General features: G+C 47.0%; 1 protein-coding gene across 1 annotated transcript; it reads left to right on the forward strand.

Moving 5' to 3' along the window:
- The first annotated feature begins 1,288 nt into the window (after window positions 1–1,288).
- QRICH2 (glutamine rich 2) lies at window positions 1,289–20,976 on the forward strand. Its single transcript, XM_036755645.1, has 15 exons — window positions 1,289–2,018; window positions 2,590–2,675; window positions 2,819–2,916; window positions 3,576–3,690; window positions 4,605–4,859; window positions 6,936–7,058; window positions 7,369–7,443; window positions 7,700–7,864; window positions 8,208–8,329; window positions 10,209–10,274; window positions 10,995–11,096; window positions 15,109–15,309; window positions 16,793–16,943; window positions 17,465–17,600; window positions 20,870–20,976. The coding sequence occupies exons 1-15, from the start codon at window positions 1,289–1,291 to the stop codon at window positions 20,974–20,976; spliced, it is 2,532 nt and encodes an 843-aa protein (XP_036611540.1).
- The last annotated feature ends 761 nt before the right edge of the window (window positions 20,977–21,737 follow it).

Below are 21,737 nucleotides of genomic sequence, written 5' to 3' on the forward strand. Positions count from 1 at the left end.
AGTTAGCCCCACATCCCCTTCTACACTTGCAAGCACTTCCCAGTTTCCTCTAGTAGCCCCAGGCATAGGTCAGCCAGCCCCTGGAGTAGGTCAGCCAGCCCCTTGGGTAGGTCAGCCAGTCCCTTGGGTAGGTCAGCCAGTCCCTGGAGTAGGTCAGCCAGCCCCTTGGGTAGGTCAGCCAGCCCCTTGGGTAGGTCAGCCATTCCCTGGAGTAGGTCAGCCAGCCCCTTGGGTAGGTCAGCCAGTCCCTGGGGTAGGTCAGCCAGCCCCTTGGGTAGGTCAGCCAGTCCCTGGGGTAGGTCAGCCAGCCCCTTGGGTAGGTCAGCCAGTCCCTGGGGTAGGTCAGCCAGCCCCTTGGGTAGGTCAGCCAGTCCCTGGGGTAGGTCAGCCAGCCCCTTGGGTAGGCCAGCCAGTCCCTGGGGTAGGTCAGCCACCCCCTGGGGTAGGTCAGCCACCTCCTGGGCTAGGTCAGCCACCCCCTGGGCTAGGTCAGCCACCTCCTGGGGTAGGTCAGCCAGCCCCTGGGGTAGGTCAGCCAGTCCCTGGGGTAGGTCAGCCAACCCCTGGGGTAGGTCAGCCAGCCCCTGGGGTAGGTCAGCCAGCCCCTGGGGTAGGTCAGCCACCTCCTGGGGTAGGTCAGCCAGCCCCTGGGGTAGGTCAGCCACCTCCTGTGGTAGGTCAGCCAGCCCCTGGGGTAGGTCAGCCATCTCCTGGGGTAGGTCAGCCACCTCCTGGGGTAGGTCAGCCAGCCCCTGGGGTAGGTCAGCCACCTCCTGGGGTAGGTCAGCCATCCCTCCTAGCTCCAGGAACAGGTCAGCTAGACACTGTAACCTCAGGAAGAGATCAAGTACCAACAGCAGTAGGCCCAGGTCAACCAGTTCCTGGAGCCCCACCCACCTATCCCCTAGTACCTGGAACCTCACCCACACCACAGCCTGTTTCTGGAACCCCACCCACCTATCAGCCAGGACCTAGCGCCCCAGTGGCCTATCCTGGTGCCCCTGGTGCCTACCCGGGAGCCCCTGGTGCCTATCCTGGAGCCCCAGTCACTTATCAGCCTGGACCTGGCACCCCACCCACCTACCCACAAGTTCCTGGAACCCCACCCACCACTCAGCCAGAACCTGGAGCCCCACCCACTTACCCACAAGTTCCTGGAACCCCACCCATCTATCACCCTTTTCCTGGAGCCCCACCCACTTATCTGCCAGGTCTTGGAGCCCCAGGTGCAGATCAGCCAATCCCTATTGATTCAGTCACTGGTCAACCAATGTTTGTAGCCCCAGACATGGGCCAGCCAGCCCCTGTAGGTCAGCCAACCTACGGAGCCCCGCCTACACATCTGCCCGGGCCTGGAGCTCCATCCATGTATCATCCACTCCCTGGAGGCCCAGTACAACATCCATTAGGTTCTACGCCCCCACCTATGTATCACCCAGGGCCCTCGCCATATCCTGTAGCCCCAGACGGTTCTCTAGAGCCCAGGGCCCCCACAGCCGCCCCTGGCCAAGATCAAGGATCGGTATTGCAGCCTGGAGGTGTACCCCCAACACCGCAGCAGCGGTCTTCTGTAATTCCGGGTGCTGATCAGCCTGGCTTCGTTGCCTCAGGCACCAGGCCGAGTGGTGAACTACCTATGGGCCAAGCTGGCATTCAGACTGAATTGCGTTCTGATAGCCAGCCTGGTTTTGTGCCACCCTATGCTTCCTACATGTCACGCCAGCCTTCCTATCCTGTCTACATGCCACCCCAGCCTTCCACAGAGCCACAACCACCATGGTCCACTCCATCCTATATGTACTCTGCACCTCCATACCAGTATCGTCGAACACCGAGCCAAAGAGATAAAGGCTCATCAGAGAGAGAGAGTTTCAGCTTCCCCTTTGCCTTAGAGACCCTGCGCTTGATGGGGGAGCTTACCAACTTCTACCTGATTCTGAAGGAGCAGATGGGGGCACTGGATGAAGACGCTGGCCACTCTGAGCTGGAGAAGCTACAATTCGTGATAGCGAAATTAAGTAGGTGGTGTCTACAATATGTAAGATAGAATGGCGTTGGGGTGAGGGAGAGCAAAAGTCTTCCTTCATCTGTGGCTGTAGGGTCTTGGGCTCTAAGATTTGAGGTCAGCCTCCCCAAAGCAAGGCCGGAAAATTCTCAGGAGAGCTATTTAGGAAGTTTCTGGAGACTTAGAACAATGGTGTTCTCATCTCACCACCAGGGAACATGAAGAGTTTTTCACATTGGTTAAGGAAGAGGATTGTGGAAGCAGGTAGTCAAGAATGATTTATTAAGCTCTGGCGGGTCAAGGTGCTAAGTGCCAGAGATATAAATATAAATAAAGACAGTCCCTGCCTTCTGGGAACTTAGGTCATAACAAACCAAAGGGAGATGAAAGGGGTTGGAGGGAAAGGAGCTTCAAGGGGTGTAGTGGGGAAGTTCGGTGGATCAGAAGCCAAGCCCAGTGGGGAATGAAGGATATCTAACCTAGGCCCCTCCCCAAAATAGAGGCCTAGGGAGGATCTCACCAACAGGAGACAGACCGGAGAGATGTTTAGACATTGACAATTCTGACTTTTGGTTCTTCTGTAGCCAGTAAGACCATCCCCGATGACATGTTGGAACAGCTACGTGGTCTTAAAGCCTTAACCAAAGAAATTCAAGAGGAGAGGGAAAAAGTGAGTGGTAAAGGGGCCCCCAACTTGTCCTGAAATCCATAGAGAACCCACCATTCTAGGGGGATAGATGGTATCATTATTAAGTGAGAAGCCTGGGCCAGGCTTCTGGGAGGCCTGAAACTGCTGAACCGCTGGGATTGCAGATGAAGTTAATGCAGCGAATCCTGGAAGGAGAGGAGGAGGATGCTGAAGAGGAGAGAGAGAGGTCTGGCCATCTGAGTCTGCAGCTAAGTATTCTCAGGTAAAAGCTAGGCCCTCTGGGAGAGCAAGACCATTTGATGTTTGGATACATAGGAAACAGGCAAGATTGAGGGGGTGGGGGAGAGAAGACCTGTCTTCTAAGATCTTGTGCTGGGAGCCACGGAGTTGATGATAATGAGTGCAGCCATTCCCAGACTGACCTTCTCTTCCTATCTTGATCTGGACTGTGAGCTCTGTCTCATGCCCTGGGGAGGTTGCCATAGTTAACTCATAAGCCTGGGTGGCTTCGGAACAAACTTGCATACACCCACCCGGATCCCCTAGAAGACAGTGCCCAGAGGATAGGAGGGAAAAGCCTCTCAGATCCTAGCCTAAATAAAGAAGTGGGATGGTGTCCTTGACTCTCTCTTCCATTCCCAGTCCTAGCAGGCTGGAGGTATCACAAGCTTACTGAGTGGGCATCTGTCCTAGTCATCACATTGACCCACTGAGGAGAGAGCTTGATTTTCCCTACAAGTATACCAGAACTAGAGCTGGAATTTTTTAGAGGGGAGAGAATATAAAGACTCACCTCCCCCAAACCTCAGTTCCCCTTAACTGGTCTCTGAACCCCTTGAGTAAAGCTGAGTGTTGATGCCTAATGCTCAAGTCACTCGGGGGCTGCCAGTAAGTAACCGGCCTCTTGGTTCTGTGGCCCAGAGTAAATGTGAATGACATAGAGAAGGAGCTGGCCCTACTACGGGAACGACAGGAGCAGGGCAGGGCCATCGTGGAACAGTCAGTGACCGAAGCCACACTTTATCTCCAGGAGCAGGTGAGGGCCCTGGGTCCCAGGTCCAGGAGCTGACTGGAGAGGGGGAGAGCAGGCCTCCCTCCTGCTAAGCACCAGAGACCAAGTCTCCATTTCTCTGCTGTCCTTCCTGAGGAAGTCACATCTAAGGATCCTCTGGCCACAGCAAAAACGTTATCTTGCTGACCATGGAGCTTCCCTAGGTTGGTCTTGTACTGACCAGCCTAGGATACAGTATCTATTTAGCACCAGTTGTCCACCCCACCTAGAAGGTGTCATAAGTATAGGCTTGAGCTAATGAGAAACTGTACAAAGGTCCCTTCCTCAGCCATATAGGATATATGGGTTAGGGTGATATAGGGACTGGCTGATATGTGATATATCAGGGCCTGTTTTAAAATGGAGTGGGCATTCTCCTCCAGTATCTTGGGTGATGACCAAATAACTCACAGTAACATTTGTCCAGTGGGGAGAGACCCTATGGAACAAGGGCAACTCTTGTGTAGCCCCATCTCTTTGGAATGGTTGGGGGAAGCTTCTGGGTGAAAGGAGGCAATCCCATTTTTAATGCCCCTCCAATACCTCTCACCTCTACTGAGGCCTGTAGCCCAGACCCTCAGGTCCATTCCCAAATTCTCTCTGGCAGTGTGACTCCACCTCTACGCCTTAGAGAATCTAGCGTAATCTTATAGTCTAATTCAGAATTTGGAGATCTTTTAGAGCCACAGATTGGGCACCAAACATTGACGTGTGTCAGGAAGGCCGATGTCTGAGTATCACTGCCATAAAACTTAACTGAAGGAAATAGTCTTGCATTGGACCCCATGAGCCAGCAGAGAAGGCCTGGAGGCCACCTCTATGTAAAGAACTCTACTGACTTCTTTGTTTCATGCCACCCCGAAAATGCTCCCCAACCTGCTTTCCTTTGAAATATATAGTTGGATAAGCTCAGGATGATCATAGAAAGCATGCTGACCTCCTCATCCACACTGCTGTCCATGAGCATGTCACCATCTAAGGCTCCAGTCCCACTGGACCACGGTAAAGTTGAGCCACACTCCACCTGTCCGGCATGCAGCCTCGACCTGAGCCAGCAAGTCAGCAGGCTAGTGCAGCGTTATGAGCAACTCCAGGATATGGTCAACAACCTGATGGTGTCTCGGCCCTCTAGGAAGTATCAGCTCCAAAACCAGGTGAGTCTGGCTGGGCTAGCTCTGACACTGGCTTAGGTTCACTAGGGAGTGAGGGTCCAGGGCCACAAATTTCAGTTCCCCAGTCTAAGCTTCACAAACCTCCACCTCACCCCCTTGGGTGGATCCAAGCAGCAGGCATCACCCAAGAGTAACTGCACCTGAGCACCAACGACTCTCCTTCCCCCCTGCTCCCCAGAGGGCAGGGACTGCTATTTTTTGGGGGAAGAGTGGAAGGTTAGCAGGGGTTTGGGAGGGAGCCCTAAGATCCAGATCACCAATTGTCTTTCGGGCAACACCAATGAGAATAGGCATCTCAAACTCAATACGGGGGGGTAGTTACATGGTATAGTGGATAGAGCGCAAGCCTTGGAGACAGGAAGGCTTGAATTCAAATCCTGCCTCAGACACTAGCTGTGTCACCCTGGACAAGTCACTTAATCCCTCCTCCCCCAAAATAAAAAGAGTCAAACTGAATATGAGTGAAAAGAACTCGTTATCACCCTCCCCTAAAACACCCTCTTCCTAAATCGCCTGTATTCTGTCAAGGACATCACCATCATTTTAATCACCCAGGTTCAAAACCTGGACTGCAGCCTCAGCTCTTCAGTCACAATCCTGCTTCCATATTCTTTGTGTCCATACCCTTCTCTCCGTCCACACGGTCACCACCCTAGTGCAGACCCTCGTTGTGCTCATCCCTGGACTGCTGCCACAGCCTCCCAATTGTTCTTCCTGGATCCAGGCTTGCCCTGGCGATGCAATGTCAACACAAAGGCCAAACTGACATTTCTCAAGTACAGATCTGACCGTGCCACTGCTCAGCTGGAGAAGATCCAAGGGCTCCCTGCTGCCTCTAGGATAAAGCTGCAAACTTTTCTGCTTGGCACTTCAATCCTTTCGCAATCTGATTCTAGACTAGTTCTAGGCTTGTTACACATTACTCCCTTTTACACATTCTATAGTCCAGCTAAACTGGCCTGCTAGCTGGTCCTCACACATGCTTTTGTCTGTTCCTTGTGCCTGAAATTCAGTTCTTCTTCACCTATGCCTCTTAGAATCACTGTTTCCAAAGACAAAGCTGGAAGGGACCTCAGAGGCCATTTAGTTCTACCGTATCATTTTATAGATTTGGAAACTGAGACCATTTGGGTTCTGTGACTTACTTAAGGTCACACAGGTAATATACATTACAGGGGGGATTTGAACCCAGGTCCTCTGCCTCAAAAGCTAGCATTCTTTCCACCATATATCCACATTGTCTCACTTCAAGGACCCTAGAAGAGGCCTATCCTGATCCCCTCAGTTATTAGGAACTCCCCCCACCCATATTACTTGATATTTACTCTGCAGATATGTTGTTTTTTATTTTTGCAAGGCAATTGGGGTTAAGTGAACTTGCCCAGGGTCACACAGCTAGTAAGTGTCAAGTGTACAAAGGTCGGATTTGAACTTAAGTCCTCCTGACTCCAGGGCTGGTGTTCTATCCACTGTGCCACCTCTCCAGATATGTTGTATACACTTATCTAACATGTTGTTTCCACTTAGAGTAGAATGTAAGCACCCTGAGGGCAGTGGCAGTTTAATGAATGCTTGTTAAATGAATGAATGAGTGGAATGAATGAACAGGCACTTCCCACACCTCCCCTGTTACATTATCTGTACCAATTAATTCAGAAACCTGAGGTTCTATGCATTAAACGGATCTGGTGAGGACCTACCCTCCCACCTGTGGAACACACATTTCCATAGTGCTGGGTCATCAGGTAGAGATTCTGCCTACCTGGGGTGACCCTACATGGCAGAAGGAAGGGGGGCGCAGTGCTGAGGAAGAGCAAAATTCATCCCCCAAACTACACCAGGAAAGTACAACTACCTAGTGTTTCTTCAGTCCACCCCCTGGGGTCGCCCAGTTCTTTATTAGGCTCTTGTCCATTTTATATGACTTGGCTTGAGACTTTGACATATCCTGGAAGAAAGGCCTATGAGTTTGTAGGGAGGGGAAGGGTCATGCCACTAAACTCAAAATGATTTCCTTTTGTCCTTCTTTTCCTTCCCCTCCTCCTCCTCTTGCCTCAGGATGAAGAGCTACTAGGTCACATCCAGGCCACCATCCTTCAGGTGCAAGGCGACTGTGAGAAACTTAACATCACCACAGGCAATCTCATTGAGGATCACAGGCAAAAGCAGAAAGACATTGATGTGAGGTTTGGGCTGTGCTGGCCTGTGTGGGGAGGAAGGGGCAGGAATGAGAAGGCGAAAAGGCTAGAAACGCATGATATCTGCAAACCCCAAGCATGGCCTGTCTGGTTCCTGGTGAGGTTTCCAAATGGCATCCGAGGTCCCCTACCTCTACCCACTACCCTGCTTCAGAGTCAGGCCTGTAGGAATGGAGGTCTTTGTCCTGAACCCAAACTTATCTCTACACTTGACATAGCTTCCCCTCGCCAACTCATTCTGCTTCATCCAATGCTTTTATTTCTGTCTCTATCCCTCTCAACCTCCTACCCAGGTGCTGTACCAGTCCCTAGAGAAGCTAGAAAAGGAGAAAGCCAACAGGGAGCACCTGGAGTTGGAAATTGATGTGGTGAGAGGTCATGCACACATAAGATACATTTGTGTAGCAGGCCTGTTGTACCAGCTATTTCTATGAAACGCATTTGGGGTATGGGGTACGGGGACACATGGGAGAGATATAGATCAAAGAGGTGCTGGTTGGTGCCAGGGGTGGATATCAGGTGGGTCGTTGGAATGGAGGATGTCCCCAGAGAGACAGATTCAATGAGGGGTGCCTCCATTGCCCTTATCCAATATGGGCACTTCCCTCATCTTTCCTGAGACAGAAAGCAGATAAGACGGCCCTCGCTGCCAAAGTGAGCCGAATCCAGTTTGATGCCACCACAGAGCAGCTGAACCAAATGATGCAGGATCTACTGACGAAGATGACCGGGCAAGAGAAGGACTGGAAGAAAGTCCTGGACAAGCTCCTGGTTGAAATGGATACCAAGGTGAGGGACCTTACCTTGGGGTTGACATACTTGGGTACCTACTCCTTGAGGGTACTTTTGGGCACCCAAAGATATGGAGATGGCAAGGCCTCAGGACTCTGTCCATCTTTAGATGGCCTGAGGGGAGAACAAACTGGAAAAAAAAATTGTGCCCAGATAAATAAATTGTAGGGTCTTCCCCTCCATGCCAAGGGTCTTCTACTATTCTCATGAGGTGGAGCCTGGCTTGGTATTATTGTTCCCCTTCTCCTTCCCCTTTCCTTCAGGGCTAGTTATTTGTTTCCCTGTTTCCTTGAACACTCCCACTCTCCTAACCACTATCCCTTGTTTCTCCCCGAGTAAGTTGGATCGCCTAGAGTTAGATCCCGTGAAGAAACTGCTGGAGGAGAAGTGGAAAGCCTTACGCAAGCAGCTGAAGGAACAGTCCCCCCTCTATCAGTCTGATGAAGCTGCCATCATGCGGAGGTGAACTGGGTGGGCAGACACTGTGAGATCAGACTTGAGTCGGGGTGGGGTGGGGGGAAAGCTGGAATGGCCTGGCACACATGAAGATAAAGAGGCCCCGGAAGAACACCCAGCCAGGGGCAAGACCACATGATGGAGTAACCGACCCTGAGAGGTCAGGGGACTCCCTTGCACCCTGTAAGGGCCCAGGAGAGGGTTGGATATGTGTATGGATTTCACTCCCCAGGCTCCATGCTATAAGAGTAGGAGAACTAAGACATCCAAAGGCTTGGTGATATTGGGGCACAGCTCCACCTCCCTGCATAAGTGAGGTTGGTGTGGAGAACCCTAGCCTGAGGACTATCATACTTCAAAATCATAAATATGATGAGCTGGGAAACCGGGAAGTTAGCAGAGCCCAGGTCCCAGGACTGGGCCACTAGAGGGCACTAGCCAATCACCTGTGAATGTATAGATACCCTAGGTAACCACGGTTCCCAAGTACCCAGGAGGCACATTAGGGCCCAGTTGGGATGGGCTAGGGCAGACCTCTCCTTTGGCAGTCCTCTTTTCCTCCTGGGAGAGAAGACGTGTCAAGGAGAAATAATTTAAGAATTATTGGATTACCTGAAAGCTGTGATCAAAGAGTCTAGACTCATATTCCAAGAAATTATAAAGGAAAACTGGCCCAATATTCTAGAACCAGAAGGGAAAATGGAAATTGAAAGAATCTACCAATTACCACCTGAAAGAGATCTGAAAATGAGAAAGAAGATGTGGTGCACCCAGAAAGAAATCTGACTGACATGTACATATATGAATGTGAATTTACTGGAGTGTGTAGTGGTTTATGGATGTGAGAGAAATGATTATTTCTTTCTTGTATTAATGACTAATTATTGAATCAGGACCAAGGTTTTCCCCCCTTTCTATTTCCTCATCCAGAAATCAACCAGTGTGGGAAATCTTTCTCAAAGATGGTAAAAGACATTCTAAGTTTGGGCTAATGGGAGTTTTCCTGCTCATTGTATTTACACAAACAGGTCTGGGAAAATGTGGATCCTCCCTTTTGTCAGACAGATATGGAAATAGATAAGTCTTTTGACCAAGACTTGTGTGATCCAGGTCATGTGCCCCAAGACTCTCGTTGTAATATGGCCCACCTTTCATTATAATATTCATTTTCTCATCAGTTGTTAACCAATCAGAGCTGATTGCCACCCTCAGGAACACCCACTCTTCCAAGGGTGTATAAACTGTGACCTTATCGCCTTAAGGTGTTTTTGGCATTCAAGAGTGCCATTGACCTAGTTTTATTAATAAACAAGCTAGCCTTATTAATAAAATAATTGAATTACCCAGAAACTATGCCTCTCAGACTTTTTAAATGTCACAGACGTGTGTGTACACACTTATGTATGTGACCATCTTGTGTATGAGCAGATGCCACCCACCCTGACCCCCAGCATGTCTTCAAGGGCTGGGATCAGGGTTATTCTTTTTTTTTTTTTAGTATTTTTTTTATTATTTAATATTTTAGTGTTTGACATTGATTTTCACAAGATTCTGAGTTACAAACTTTCTCCCCATTTCTACCCTCCCCCCACTCCAAGATGGAATATATTCTGATTGCCCCGTTCCCCAGTCAGCCCTCCCTTCTGTCACCCCACTTCCCTCCCATCCCCTTTCCCCTTACTTTCTTGTAGGGCAGGATAGATTTCTAAGCCGATCAGGGTTATTCTTATACAGATTTTATTTCCAATTTATCTGCTCCTTGCTTTCTTGTCCCAGGGTTCAGCACTGTTCTTGGAATATGGATAGGAAATCCCTCCAGTATTTTTTTGTCTTTTCATATACCATAATGTGCAAGAGAATTTATCCTCAGCTTCTATCCCGACAGGCAGCTTTTGGCACATTTCCATTGTCTTTCGTGTGACCGGCCCTTGGAAACAGCTGTACCTGGACCGTGAGTGCCCGTATACCACCACCCCTTCAGAGATCTCATTTGAGGGAAGGAGGCAATGTCTTCCCAATTCCTTAACTCTCCTCTCTTCATTCTCCTGGTTCTCCTTCTGATTCTTATACTGAGATAAATATTTGTAAAGTGCTTTGTAGACCTTAAAGCACTATATAAATTATTTTCATGATTATTATTTACTCATTCATACCTGGCGTGAAGATCATCTCCTTCTCTATACCTGGGAAGGTGGATTAAGCAGATGGGTGAAGGGTATAGGGAAGGAATGATCTTCTAGGCAATGCCAGGGGCTTTTTTTTTTAATGAAATAAGCTTTATTGGATATTTGCTCAAGTTCTTAGGCAAGGCCCAAGTCATAAGTAACATCTCTGGGGTGGGTTATTTAGCCACTCTCACCACTATAAAATGGACATGACAGAGAAGACCGGAATGGTAAAGGCCAACTGTGCCACCATCCAAGATGGCTCTCAAGACAGAGATTATCTGCAATCCCCATTGCAAATTAGGTTTCAGTCCCTTGATCAGAAAAGACATGGCCTTTACCCATCACTATAGGGTACAAATTGTCTAGAAGAATAGATGGATAAAATGATAGAGTAGTGAGCTCTCACTACCCTCCCCACAAGTGAACTTTCAGGGGCTGTGGCAATCATAAGTGGATTTTAGGTCATCTGGATTTCTCATGTTGTTCCCACTCCCCATGGACAGGATCATCCCCTCAGTGCCTAGTGGTCCAGGACTGCCAGCACATCGTTCTAACCGTCCCTACACCATCTATGAACTGGAGCAAGTCCGGCAGCAAAGCCGCAAGTATGGGATGGCTCTGCCTGAAGAAGGGTCTTTGGATGGGGATTTCAGAGGTAGAGTCATATCTAGAGGGCTGGAGGAGACACTCAGTGAAGTGTTTTGGAACTGGGTCAAAGGATTTGTGGCTTTGTGGGGATGAGGCTTGGAGAACCAGAAATGATTGAATCATCAAAGAAGTTGAAGGCTTCCCTAATTCAGCTCCTCCCCAGGGTTCCAGCTACAGGTCCTAGTCTGGACCGTTCTTTGTGGTCCATTCCCTGCTAAGGCTAAGCCCTACCCAGGATTCTCCCATATACTCATCTGTACCCTTCGGACAACTCACCGTGAGTTACAGAGCAAGGAATAAAACCCATCATTTGGGGCAATAGAGTTATGGAGAGGAAAGGGGAAATTGAGGGGGGAGGCAGGTAAACAAGCATTTATTAAGTGCTTACTATGTGCCAGACACTGTGCTAAGCAGTGGTTTTACAAAGACAGGCAAAACCAGGATCCCAGGCCTTCAAGGAGCTTCCATTCTAACAGGGGAGACAACATGCAAACAATTATGTACATACCAGATACATAGATTTTAAATACAAAGTAATCTCAGGGGGAAGATACAAGTGGTCCTAGGGACTGGGAAAGGCCTCTTGGAGCAGGCATATCTTGAAGATGGGATTTGAGCTAAATCTTGAAGGAAGCCAGGGAAGCCAGGTGAGAAGGGAGAGAGCATTCTAGGACTAGAGAAAGGCATGGAGCTCACTGGGAGATGAAATGCCACCAGTGTTACTGGGTCACTTTTTTTTTTTTTGTGCAAGGCAAAAGTGATTTGCCCAGGGTCACATAGCTAGTCAGAGTCAACTGTCTGAGACTAGATTTGAGTTCAGGTCCTCTTGACCCCAGGGCTATTGCGCTATCCACTGTGCCACCTAGCTACCCTTGGGTCACATTTTTTTTTCAGTCATTTTTCATGACCTCATTTGGGTTTTTTTGTTTGTTTTGTTTTGTTTTTTTTTGCAAAGATACTGGAGTGGTTTATCATTTCTTTCTCCAGCTCATTTTACAAATGAAGAAACTGAGGGAAAAAAGGGTTAAGTGACTTGCTCAGTCACACAATTAATAAGTGTAATAAGTGTCTGAGGTGGGATCTGAACTCAGGAAGATGATCCTGGCGCTCTATCCACTGCACCACCTAGCTGACCCCAGTGGATCACAGAGGTCCTTAAAGTGGAAGATAGCTAGAGAAGTAGGAAGGGGCCAGATTATGAAAGGTTTTAAAAGCCAAACAGAAGAGTTAATGTTTGATCTTGGAGGTTATGGGGAGCCACCATCCTTTGTGTGGGGCCTCTGACAAAAGGTATACTAGTCCTAAGGTTTATAACTTGGTGCCCCCAACCTCCAGAAGTATAACTGGATTGCGAGTCAGTAGAGCTAGTGACTGGGGCTCAGTTCACAGTTTAGAATTAAAATCCTGGTTAACAGGAAGAGTCACACTTAAATTAGCAATCCACAAGTCAAGGTGGGCCTATGCTGAGGTATGTGGAGTTTGACCATACTCATTGGCTAAACAGGGAAGCAAGGAAGAAAAGATTGCTAGCCATGACTAAGGTCGAAGGCTTTAAAAGATTCATTTTAGGGGCAGCTACATGGCATAGTGCATAGAGCACCAGCCATGGAGTCAGGAGGACTTGAGTTCAAATCCAGCCTTGGACCCTTGACACCTATTAGCTGTGTGACCCTGGGCGAGTCCCCAGCTGCCTCAAGAAAAAAAAAAAGATTCAATTTAGTTCACTCAACAAGTATTGAGTTCTTGTAGGTTATTCTGTCAGCATTGTGCTAGGTGTTCTCAGATATTATGGAAGTATAAGACATCCTCCCTCAAATCAATTTCTAATCAACTTGGGCAAAAGGCAGGTACATACACGCACAAGTACACACACACACACACACACACACACACACACACACACACAGAAATAACAATATTGGGTAGGACCTGATTAAGTGTGATGTTGAGTGGTAGAGACAAGGAGGACTGGAGAACAGAGGGGTCATCCCTGTTGGTCAGTGGTCAGGGAAGGCTTTACGGAAGAGATGAGCCTTCGTCAGGACCCTAAAGAAGGAGGAATTAGATGAACTGAAGGGGGAAGGCACACTTAGGTGAGATAGCACAAGCAAAGGTAAGGAAGCTAGTGTTTCAGGGTGGATGAGGAGACAATTCTAGGTAGAGCACAAAGTTGCCATTGGGAAATCCCTGTAGTACCACCCAACACCAATCAATCTCTTTCTCTCTCTCTCTCTCTCTCTCTCTCTCTCTCTCTCTCTCTCTCTCTCTCTCTCGACTCCCCATAGCATTAATTATTTAATCATCTGTTAGTGATAATCATCTGTTAAATAGGTGAGAGGGATGGGTGGAATTTGGACTAGGGGATCTCTTAAGTTTACTCTTTCAGATCTGACAATCCATGATAGTACATTAGCTTATCCGATTCCTCACAAGAACGCTATGTGAAAAAGGCAGCGAAGGTGTTATTATCCCACTTTACAGATAAGAAAACTGAGGCCCACAAAGGCTTGACTATCTCAAGGTCACATAAATATTTAAGTAGCTGAGCTAGGTCTTGAACCCAGGTCTCCTGACTCCATGACCAGTGCTTTTTTTTGTAGAATACACAGTGGACCTCAGTGTATTGCTTTTTACCTTGTCTAAATCATCATACATTCAATCTGTTCATTCACAAACATTTATAGAATGCTCCCTATCTTCTGTGATATCCCCATGACATTAAATTTATTTTTTAAATAAAATTAAATGGTTTCCGATGAACAAAAAGAAAAATGCTTTCTCTCCCTCCTACTTTCATTTCCCTGCTGGGAAAAAAAAGAAAGAAAGAAAAGAAAAGAAAAGAAAAATATGTAACAAAAGCAATTTTGTTTCAAGCAAAAGCAAATTCCTGAACTGGCCATGTCCAAATAGATGCTTCTTTCTATCTTGAGTCTGTCACCTCTCTATTAAGAGGTAGGTAGTGTGGTTCATCATTAGTCTTCTGGACCAATTATATTAAATGTCACATCCTATAGTAACTTGTCTTGAACTATGCCCTGTTCTCTTTCTTTTGATGACAATAAAAGTAGAAAATTGATCCCCTGTCCCCCCAAATGAAGAGAACACAAGAAAGACCTCTAGGACAATGGGTGGATCTTCTACAGAGGGCTCATGGAGAAATGAGGACAAGAAATGCCCAAGAAGAGAAGTCATAGCTGAAGCAGCGGAGGATTGTCACTGGGGCAATAACAGATCTTTCCATGTTTGAATATGTACAAGTACTCAGTTATTTCTTCTGCGCTTTGCCTTCTCCAACAGAGAATATTTGAATAGCGGACTAATAAGCACAACAATTCAATTTCTCTTGCATTTTAGAAAACAAAACTCTTTCTTATCCAATCCTCACAACCACCCTGGAAGGTAGGCCCTGAAAGAGTAGGAACTACCTCCTGCACTGGGTTGTTATAGGAAGGACACTTGGTAAGGAGAACCTTAAAACGGTGTGGAAAAATGTGAGCTATTATCTTCCCTTTATGGATTAAAAAGCAGGCCCAATAAGTTAGAAAGCTTTGTCCAGGATCACACAACCGGGACTAGAATCTTCTGCCCTTGTATGCAAAGCTCTTTCTGCTCTACCACATTGACTTTTAAGGTGGGTGCTACTTGTATTTCTTTTGTCTCTCTTATACTGCAAGCTACAGTGCCTGGCACACAGTAGGTCTCCAATAAAGAAGAGACTGCAATAGAATTGAATAGAGGGGCTTCTGACAGAGGTCTCTGTTGTTCAGAGGAAATATCTCCCTATTCTGGGTTCTGGGTGAAATTTCAAGAAGCTGAACTACGAACGTGGAGTATCCAGGAATGCAACCCTAACCTGGGCTCAGAAGTAGCTGGCCTGATGCTAAGATTGGGTGAAGGGATTGGACCACCTACCATAATTTGCTTTAGGATAAAGACTAACAGCCCTTCTCTCTTCTCTACCACCCCCAGCATGAGGTTGGGTACTGCCTTCCAACGAATGGAACTAGGACAGCTGGAAAGGAGTGTGGGACGTCTGCATTCCATGCACTCCAAGATGCTGATGGACATAGAGAAGGTACAGATCCATTTTGGAGGCTCAGTCAAGGCCAGCAGCCAGATGATCAGGGAGCTGATCCAGGCCCAGTGCCTTGGCTCCGCCTACTACAAACGGTAGGATGGACAATGGGAAGGCAGGGTCCTTCCTTACCCCAAGCCCTGTACCCTCAGGAGCTGGGTTTAGGAGGAGGGTGCTTAGAGATGAGACAAAAGTCTCGGGATAACCCTTACCATTCTGATAAAGCAATTGGAGTGTTCCAGACACCTCAAGGTTCTTATTCGGCCTCTGATCCCATAGGGTTCTGCTGTTGGGTAGATGCCCAGACACACAAGGTCTTATACTGGTCACTGTGGCCTTGTTATGGCTTTCACCAGTCAGGACCCCACAACCCTACTCCTTACCCTGCTGCTGGGGAAAAAATGAAAGAGAAAAACTGAAGTCTGTGTGTCTATGCAGAATAATAGGAAAGATGAGAGGGTTGGGATGTAGTTAGCTTTCTTTGCTCATTTTTTCCCATATACCCTGTGTGTGTGTGTGTGTGTGTAGTTTATTCGTGTTAATCATGCATTTTTTTTGTTTGGGGTGTTCATCAGTGTAACAACAATGTTGGTAGCAGCTGCTGTGGGGGCATGAGACTGATAACACCAACACATAGGAGGGCTGTTAGCACAGGTCATATGATCTGCTTTTCTAAGGAAAGCGACTTTAAGGGGTTAACAATCTTACTTTAATTAAACATACATACACCATTCACTTAGTTCAAGGGAAAAAAGTCAGCACCTTGAACTTCAAAACAAACACAAACAGAAATTACAAGCAGAAATTATATAAACAGAGCAAATAAACACAAATCAACAGACAGAGCTTCTAGCTCTCTGACCAAGACATTACATGCACAGTTACCAGAGAGAGAAGCACCAATATCTGGGTTTTTCAAAGCTGGGGGCCTCCTTAATGGCTACCCAGAGTCTCATCTGTTCAAATCATGGGACACTCTTACAGTGAATGAGCCCCAAACAAAATGTTAACCTCCAGAGTATATATACCTTTTTTCAGGGCCCAAGGGCTTCACATCTCTTGTGACCTAATTAGCAAAAGGGGGTGGGCCTTCCTACAAACAAAGGCAAGGCTCAGTCAAAGGCACTTGGTTGCTTTAGTGCTAAGAGCAACTCCAAAAGAAAAAACAGTGAAAAGTCCCACTTTGCTTGTCATTACAGTCAGTCAACCAGTTAACATTAAGCACCTACTATGTGCCAGGCACTGTGCTAAGCATTGAAGATACAAAGGCAGGCAAATATGTATATATATAACTAGTCCCCAGTGTGTGTCCCCAGTTCACAGTGCTTCTTGACCACAGCTCTCCTGACTGGGACATGGCCCTTTTTATGCTATACTTTTTGTACCTACTGCCAATCCATGAGCCACCCCCTCCTCCCTTCTAAAGCAGAAGGGAGCATAGAGTAACCATCAGCCTTTGACTCCCCAAAGAGAGCTGTTCAACTCCTCTCCTACCATCTGTGCAGGGCAAGCAGTACATCCTGCTCCATTACCCTGGTTATGGTTCCCTTATGACCCCATGGCTGTTGTCTCTTGCAGGATTCAAGATATGCCGGATTACACCTACATGTCAGTGCCACGTCGTTGTGGTGGTAGCCATACACTTACCTTCCCCTACCGCCGCTATGCCCGCCTACAGCACCTGGCTCAATGTGTCTACCCTACAGAGAATGTACGAACCTCCTTGAAGGTATGGGGGCATTAACTGGGTGGACCTGCACAGGAAGAGGGCAAGGGTAGACAGGACTCAGCTGCCTTAGAACCATAGACCTTAAGGTGTATAAAGCACTTGCGTCTCTCAGGCTTCACTTAAAGGAAGTTCTCATTTCCCTTGTCACTCTGTCTTCCTAAGGCCATATAGATGATTTTGTTCATGGAGTGGGTAGGAAGGGCAAGGAGAGAGTTGAATAGAGGTCCCTACAGTCCCCCTATCCTTCTTCTAGTCTAGGAGTTCTTAACCTAGGGTCCATGAACATACTTTAAAAAATTGTATAACTATATATCACTGTAATTGAATTTCTTTATAATCCTGTGTATTTTGGTTTGTGCATATGAAAACACTATTCTGAACAGGTGTCCATAGAGTTTTTTGTCCATGACACAAAAAAGGTTAAGAACTCCCGATGTAGATATGGGTGGCTAATGCGAGTTGGCAGTTTGAGGATGGGAAGTCTTGGACACCACCATGGTGATGAAGGTATGTTCTTGCAGCATGAGGTGGACATCTTGGGCCTGGATGGACATATCTACAAGGGACGGTTGGAGACAAGGCTGCCTGGAATCCCAAACAAGGAAAGTGAGTATCCAGGTAGCACAGAATTACCTGTATCCCTACACTGGAGAGCGGGTGATCAATCACTGGGTCTAGGTTAAGCTGACTTTTACCAGGCAGGCTAGGCAATACCACAGAACACCAGATCTCTGGGCAATCAATAAACATTTATTAAGCACCTACTATGTGCCAGGCACTGTCCTAAGCACTAAGGATACAAAAAGAGGCAAAAGACGGTCCCTGCCCTTAAGGAGCTTACAATCTAATGGGGGAAACAATATGCAAATAAATTATATACACATATGAACAAGCTATATACAGAATAAATAGGAAGTAATGGAAAGAAGGCACTGGAAGAGGAGTTAAGGAAGGCTTCCTGTAGAAGGTGGAAGTTTATTGGGACTTAAAGGAGGCCAGGGATGTCAGTAGTTGGAGCAAAGGAAGGAGAGTGTTCTAGGTTTGGGGGACAGCCACAGGAAATGCCCAGAATTGAGAGATGGAGTGTCTTGTTCATGGAACAGCTAGGAGGCCAGTGTCACTGGATGGAAGAGTACACATCAGGGAGTAAGGCATAAGAAGGAAAGGTAGGAAGGTTTATGAAGGGCTTTGAATGCCAAACAGGGCATTTCATATTTGGTCCTGGAGATGATAAGGAGCCACTGGAATTTATTGGATGGGGAAGTGATGTAGGGGTTACATGAGCAGATCTGCATTTAGGAAAATCACTTTTGTGGCTGAACGGAAGATGAATTGGAGTAAGAGGTAGACTTGAGGCAGGCCGACCCACCAGCAGGTTCTTGCACTAATCCAGACCTGCGTTTGAGTGATGGCACCACCATCAGAGGAGAGAAGGGGGTGTGCTGGTGTAAAAACAATGCTACTTGCCACTACTATGGCTGCATAAGGCCAATAACACCAGCACACAGGAGGGCTACTGGCACAGGTTCTTTGATCTGCTTTTCTACGGAAAGCAACTTTAAGGGGTTAACAATCTTAACTTTAATTAAACATACATACACCATTCACTTAGTTCAGGAGGAAAAGCCAGCGCCCTGAACTTCAAAGAAAACACAGAAATTACAAGCAGAAATTATATAAAAAAATAAACACAAATCAACAGACAGGCTTCTGTCTGACCATAGCAATACATACATAGTTACCAGAGACTCATCTTCCTGAGTTCAAATCTGGCCTCCAACACTTACCAGCTGTGTGATCCTGGGCAAGTCACTTAACCCTGTTTGTCTCAGTTTCCTTATCTGTAAAAATGAGCAGGAGAAGGAAATGACAAACCACTCCAGTATCTTTGCCAAGAAAACCCCAAATAGGATCACAAAGAGTTGGACATGATGAAAAATGACTGAAAAAACAATTACTAACAGGAAACAAGACAGCAGGTCCACATTCATCTGCTTCGCAGCTGTCCCCTTTGCCTGTGGATCCCTACAGGTTACCATGCCTACCTTTGTGCTTAGCACCCACCCCCTTTTTTCCTCTTGCTTGAATTCCCATACCCTTCCTGCTACATCCAGGTACTATGAAGAACAAACCAAAGAATCTCTGTCCTGTTGGGCAAAGCAGGCAATCTCCTTCAAGACCACAGAGTGCTCAGATGATGGTGGCATCTATGACAGGTAATTATTTGGCCGATCTTCCTGGATTCCTTCTCCCTCTCATGCCCAAGCCTGGGCCCCTTGGGTCTGGCTCCTCCCCACAGACTCTGGCACCTCACGGAGGGAGGGAGGCAAGGCAGGCAATGGACACTGGAGAAAGAGTGTTCAAGAGCTGGGGTGGATGAGGTGGAGGGTCAAGATTGGACTTGATTGAGGCATTTCTTGGTCCTGGATTCTGCAGACAATGTCCTGGATTTTGCCTCAGGACAGGTTTTTCTGGGAGCTTGGTTGGTACAAACTTAAGTGGTGGCTGAGATATGGGGATGGGTGTATGGGAGGTGGGGTGGAAGGGGAGGAAGACACAATGGTTATGGTTTTTTCCACAAGCCCCAAAACAACTAGGCACTTCCTTGTCCATAGAGTGGTTTCTTCCCCAGATTTCCCAAGAGTTTTCAGGAGTAGAGTTGTCCAGAGAGCAGAATCAGGAGTAATGGGAGAGGGGGGGTTACAGAGAGGCAAATTGAGGTTTGATGTAAGTGAAAACTTTCTGTTTGGGCTATACCAAAGTGGAATGAGCTGCCCTGGGAGGTGGCGAGTTTCCTTGACAGAAGTGTTAACTGTAATATGTTATGAGGGGGATTCTTACCCAGTTATGGGCTGGCTGAGATAGTTCTGAGATTCTGTGACTGACACTCACTTCCTGGGGCCTTGTGGCTGGAGAAGGGAAGGGACCCAGGTGGTCCTTAAAGGAGGCTCTTCCAGAAATATGGGGAGTAGTGAAAAGAACACCGGACTGGGGAAAAGGGTCCCTGGACCTGCTCTGATACTAGTTAGCTGTGTGCCCTTGGATGGGTTAATTCCCTTCTAGGTAAGTTGAGAATGTTGGGCTAGATGAGGGAATATATCTTGTGGCTAGAAGTTAGGGACTAAGCAGGCCCATTGGGGCCCATTTAGGCCCATAGCCTGGGATTCCTTGAGAAAAGCAATAGTAACCGACAGATGATCAGTCATATTCCTATTTCCCAGGCCTCTAACAGTTTTAGGCTGTTCTGATCTTCCCTAAAGCCCTAGGGAAGATATATTTAAAGAGGAATCTTAGTCTTAGCTCGGTCATCTTCACACCCACTGGAGTTTTGGGTTTTTGTTGGGCTTTTTTGGAGACAATTGGGGTTAAGTGACTTGCCCAGGGTCACATAGCTAGTAAGAGTCTGAGGCCCAATTTGAACTCTGGTCCTCCTGACTCCAGGGCTGGTATGCTATCTACTTTGCCACCTAGCTGCCCTTCCACTGGAGTTTTAAACAACATTTGATGGGATAGGTAAAAATATATGGAAGCAGGGCTCAGAAGAAATTCCTATACCAACTAGTGTGAGTTTTACCCAAAAAGAGATCACTAAAACAGTTGTTGGGGCCCATTTATTCTGTACTTCACAATGGATAAAGGGGTCCATTTGACTTTTTGTTTAAGTTAGGTGTGGGGGCTCAGAACTTAAAACTTGTACCTTGAGGTTTGCCATACAACCCTGTGCTCATTTCTGTGGTCAGTATGGCCCTGGTGAGACTTCTAGGCAAACCAAAGTCCCTGCCCTGTTGGGCCTACTAAGCAGGGAGAATTCCTTAGCACGTGTTTCTAGTGTAATTCTTCCGGACTATGCCCCCTCTCAGATATTAACTAGGTAGTATAGAGAAGGCGCCAGCAATCTTAACCCCTGTTGTTTCTTGTCTCTCTAGCCCAGCAAACCAAGGGCAGACCTGTCTCCTCCCAGGGGCGCCTCACACAGCTTAAGGCCACACATCCACCAAGCCCCACAACTGTTAACCCCAGTAACCTCCCCTAACAGATTAGAGGATGTTTATTGAGGTGTACATGGATCTCTACTCCACCCTGGATGAAGACCAAGCAGGGATACCCTGGGCCTCAGAAAAACATACCTTCATGCATAGTACTTGCCAATAAATGTTTGCAAAGAAGATGGCTGAGTGTTTATGTTCAGTCACAGAGGGTAGGGGGGTGGATGAATATGTGGTAAAGGTCAAGATGGTACTTCCTTAATTCAAATAACACAAAACTATTCTGCAATCATCAGAAACCACAGAACAGAATGGAATAATATGTTCTGAAGAGCAAAGGACTTTATGATGCAACCCAAAGAAATGTAGTCTGCAAGCCTGAACTTAATCAGCAATAAAAAAGGATGGACATTCATTAAAAGAGATATTTGAAGCATTCCTACAAAAGAAAACACAGAAATGAGCAGATTATTTGCTTTTCAAGCACATCAAAAATAGAAATTTTAAAAAAGCAAACAAATGTTGCAACCAAAGGAAACACAAATAACAAAATAAATTACCCCTGAAAAAAAGAGGGAAAAATAGAAAGAAAAAGACGCCCTTGGGTTTAAAAAAAAACCCACAATAAGAAAAGAAGGACCATTAAGAGATTGCTTTTTTTTTTTTTTTGAGGCAATGGGGTTAGGTAACTTGCCTGAGTCATGTAGCTTGTAAGTGTCTGAGGCTGGATTTGAATTCAGGTCCTTCTGACTTCCAGGCTGGTGCTCTATCCACCACACCACCTAGTTACCCCTATTTCTTTCTAAAA

This window comes from Trichosurus vulpecula, chromosome 4 (assembly GCF_011100635.1).
Source record: "Trichosurus vulpecula isolate mTriVul1 chromosome 4, mTriVul1.pri, whole genome shotgun sequence".
Classification (NCBI taxonomy): domain Eukaryota; kingdom Metazoa; phylum Chordata; class Mammalia; order Diprotodontia; family Phalangeridae; genus Trichosurus; species Trichosurus vulpecula.

Coding starts and splice junctions, on each gene's coding strand:
- QRICH2 (XM_036755645.1), top strand. CDS start 1,289: ATGGGCCAGCCAGCCCCTGTAGGTCAGCCAACCTACGGAGCCCCGCCT. Junction 2,019..2,589: donor ATTCGTGATAGCGAAATTAA/GTAGGTGGTGTC, acceptor GTTCTTCTGTAG/CCAGTAAGACCATCCCCGAT. Junction 2,917..3,575: donor CTGCAGCTAAGTATTCTCAG/GTAAAAGCTAGG, acceptor TCTGTGGCCCAG/AGTAAATGTGAATGACATAG.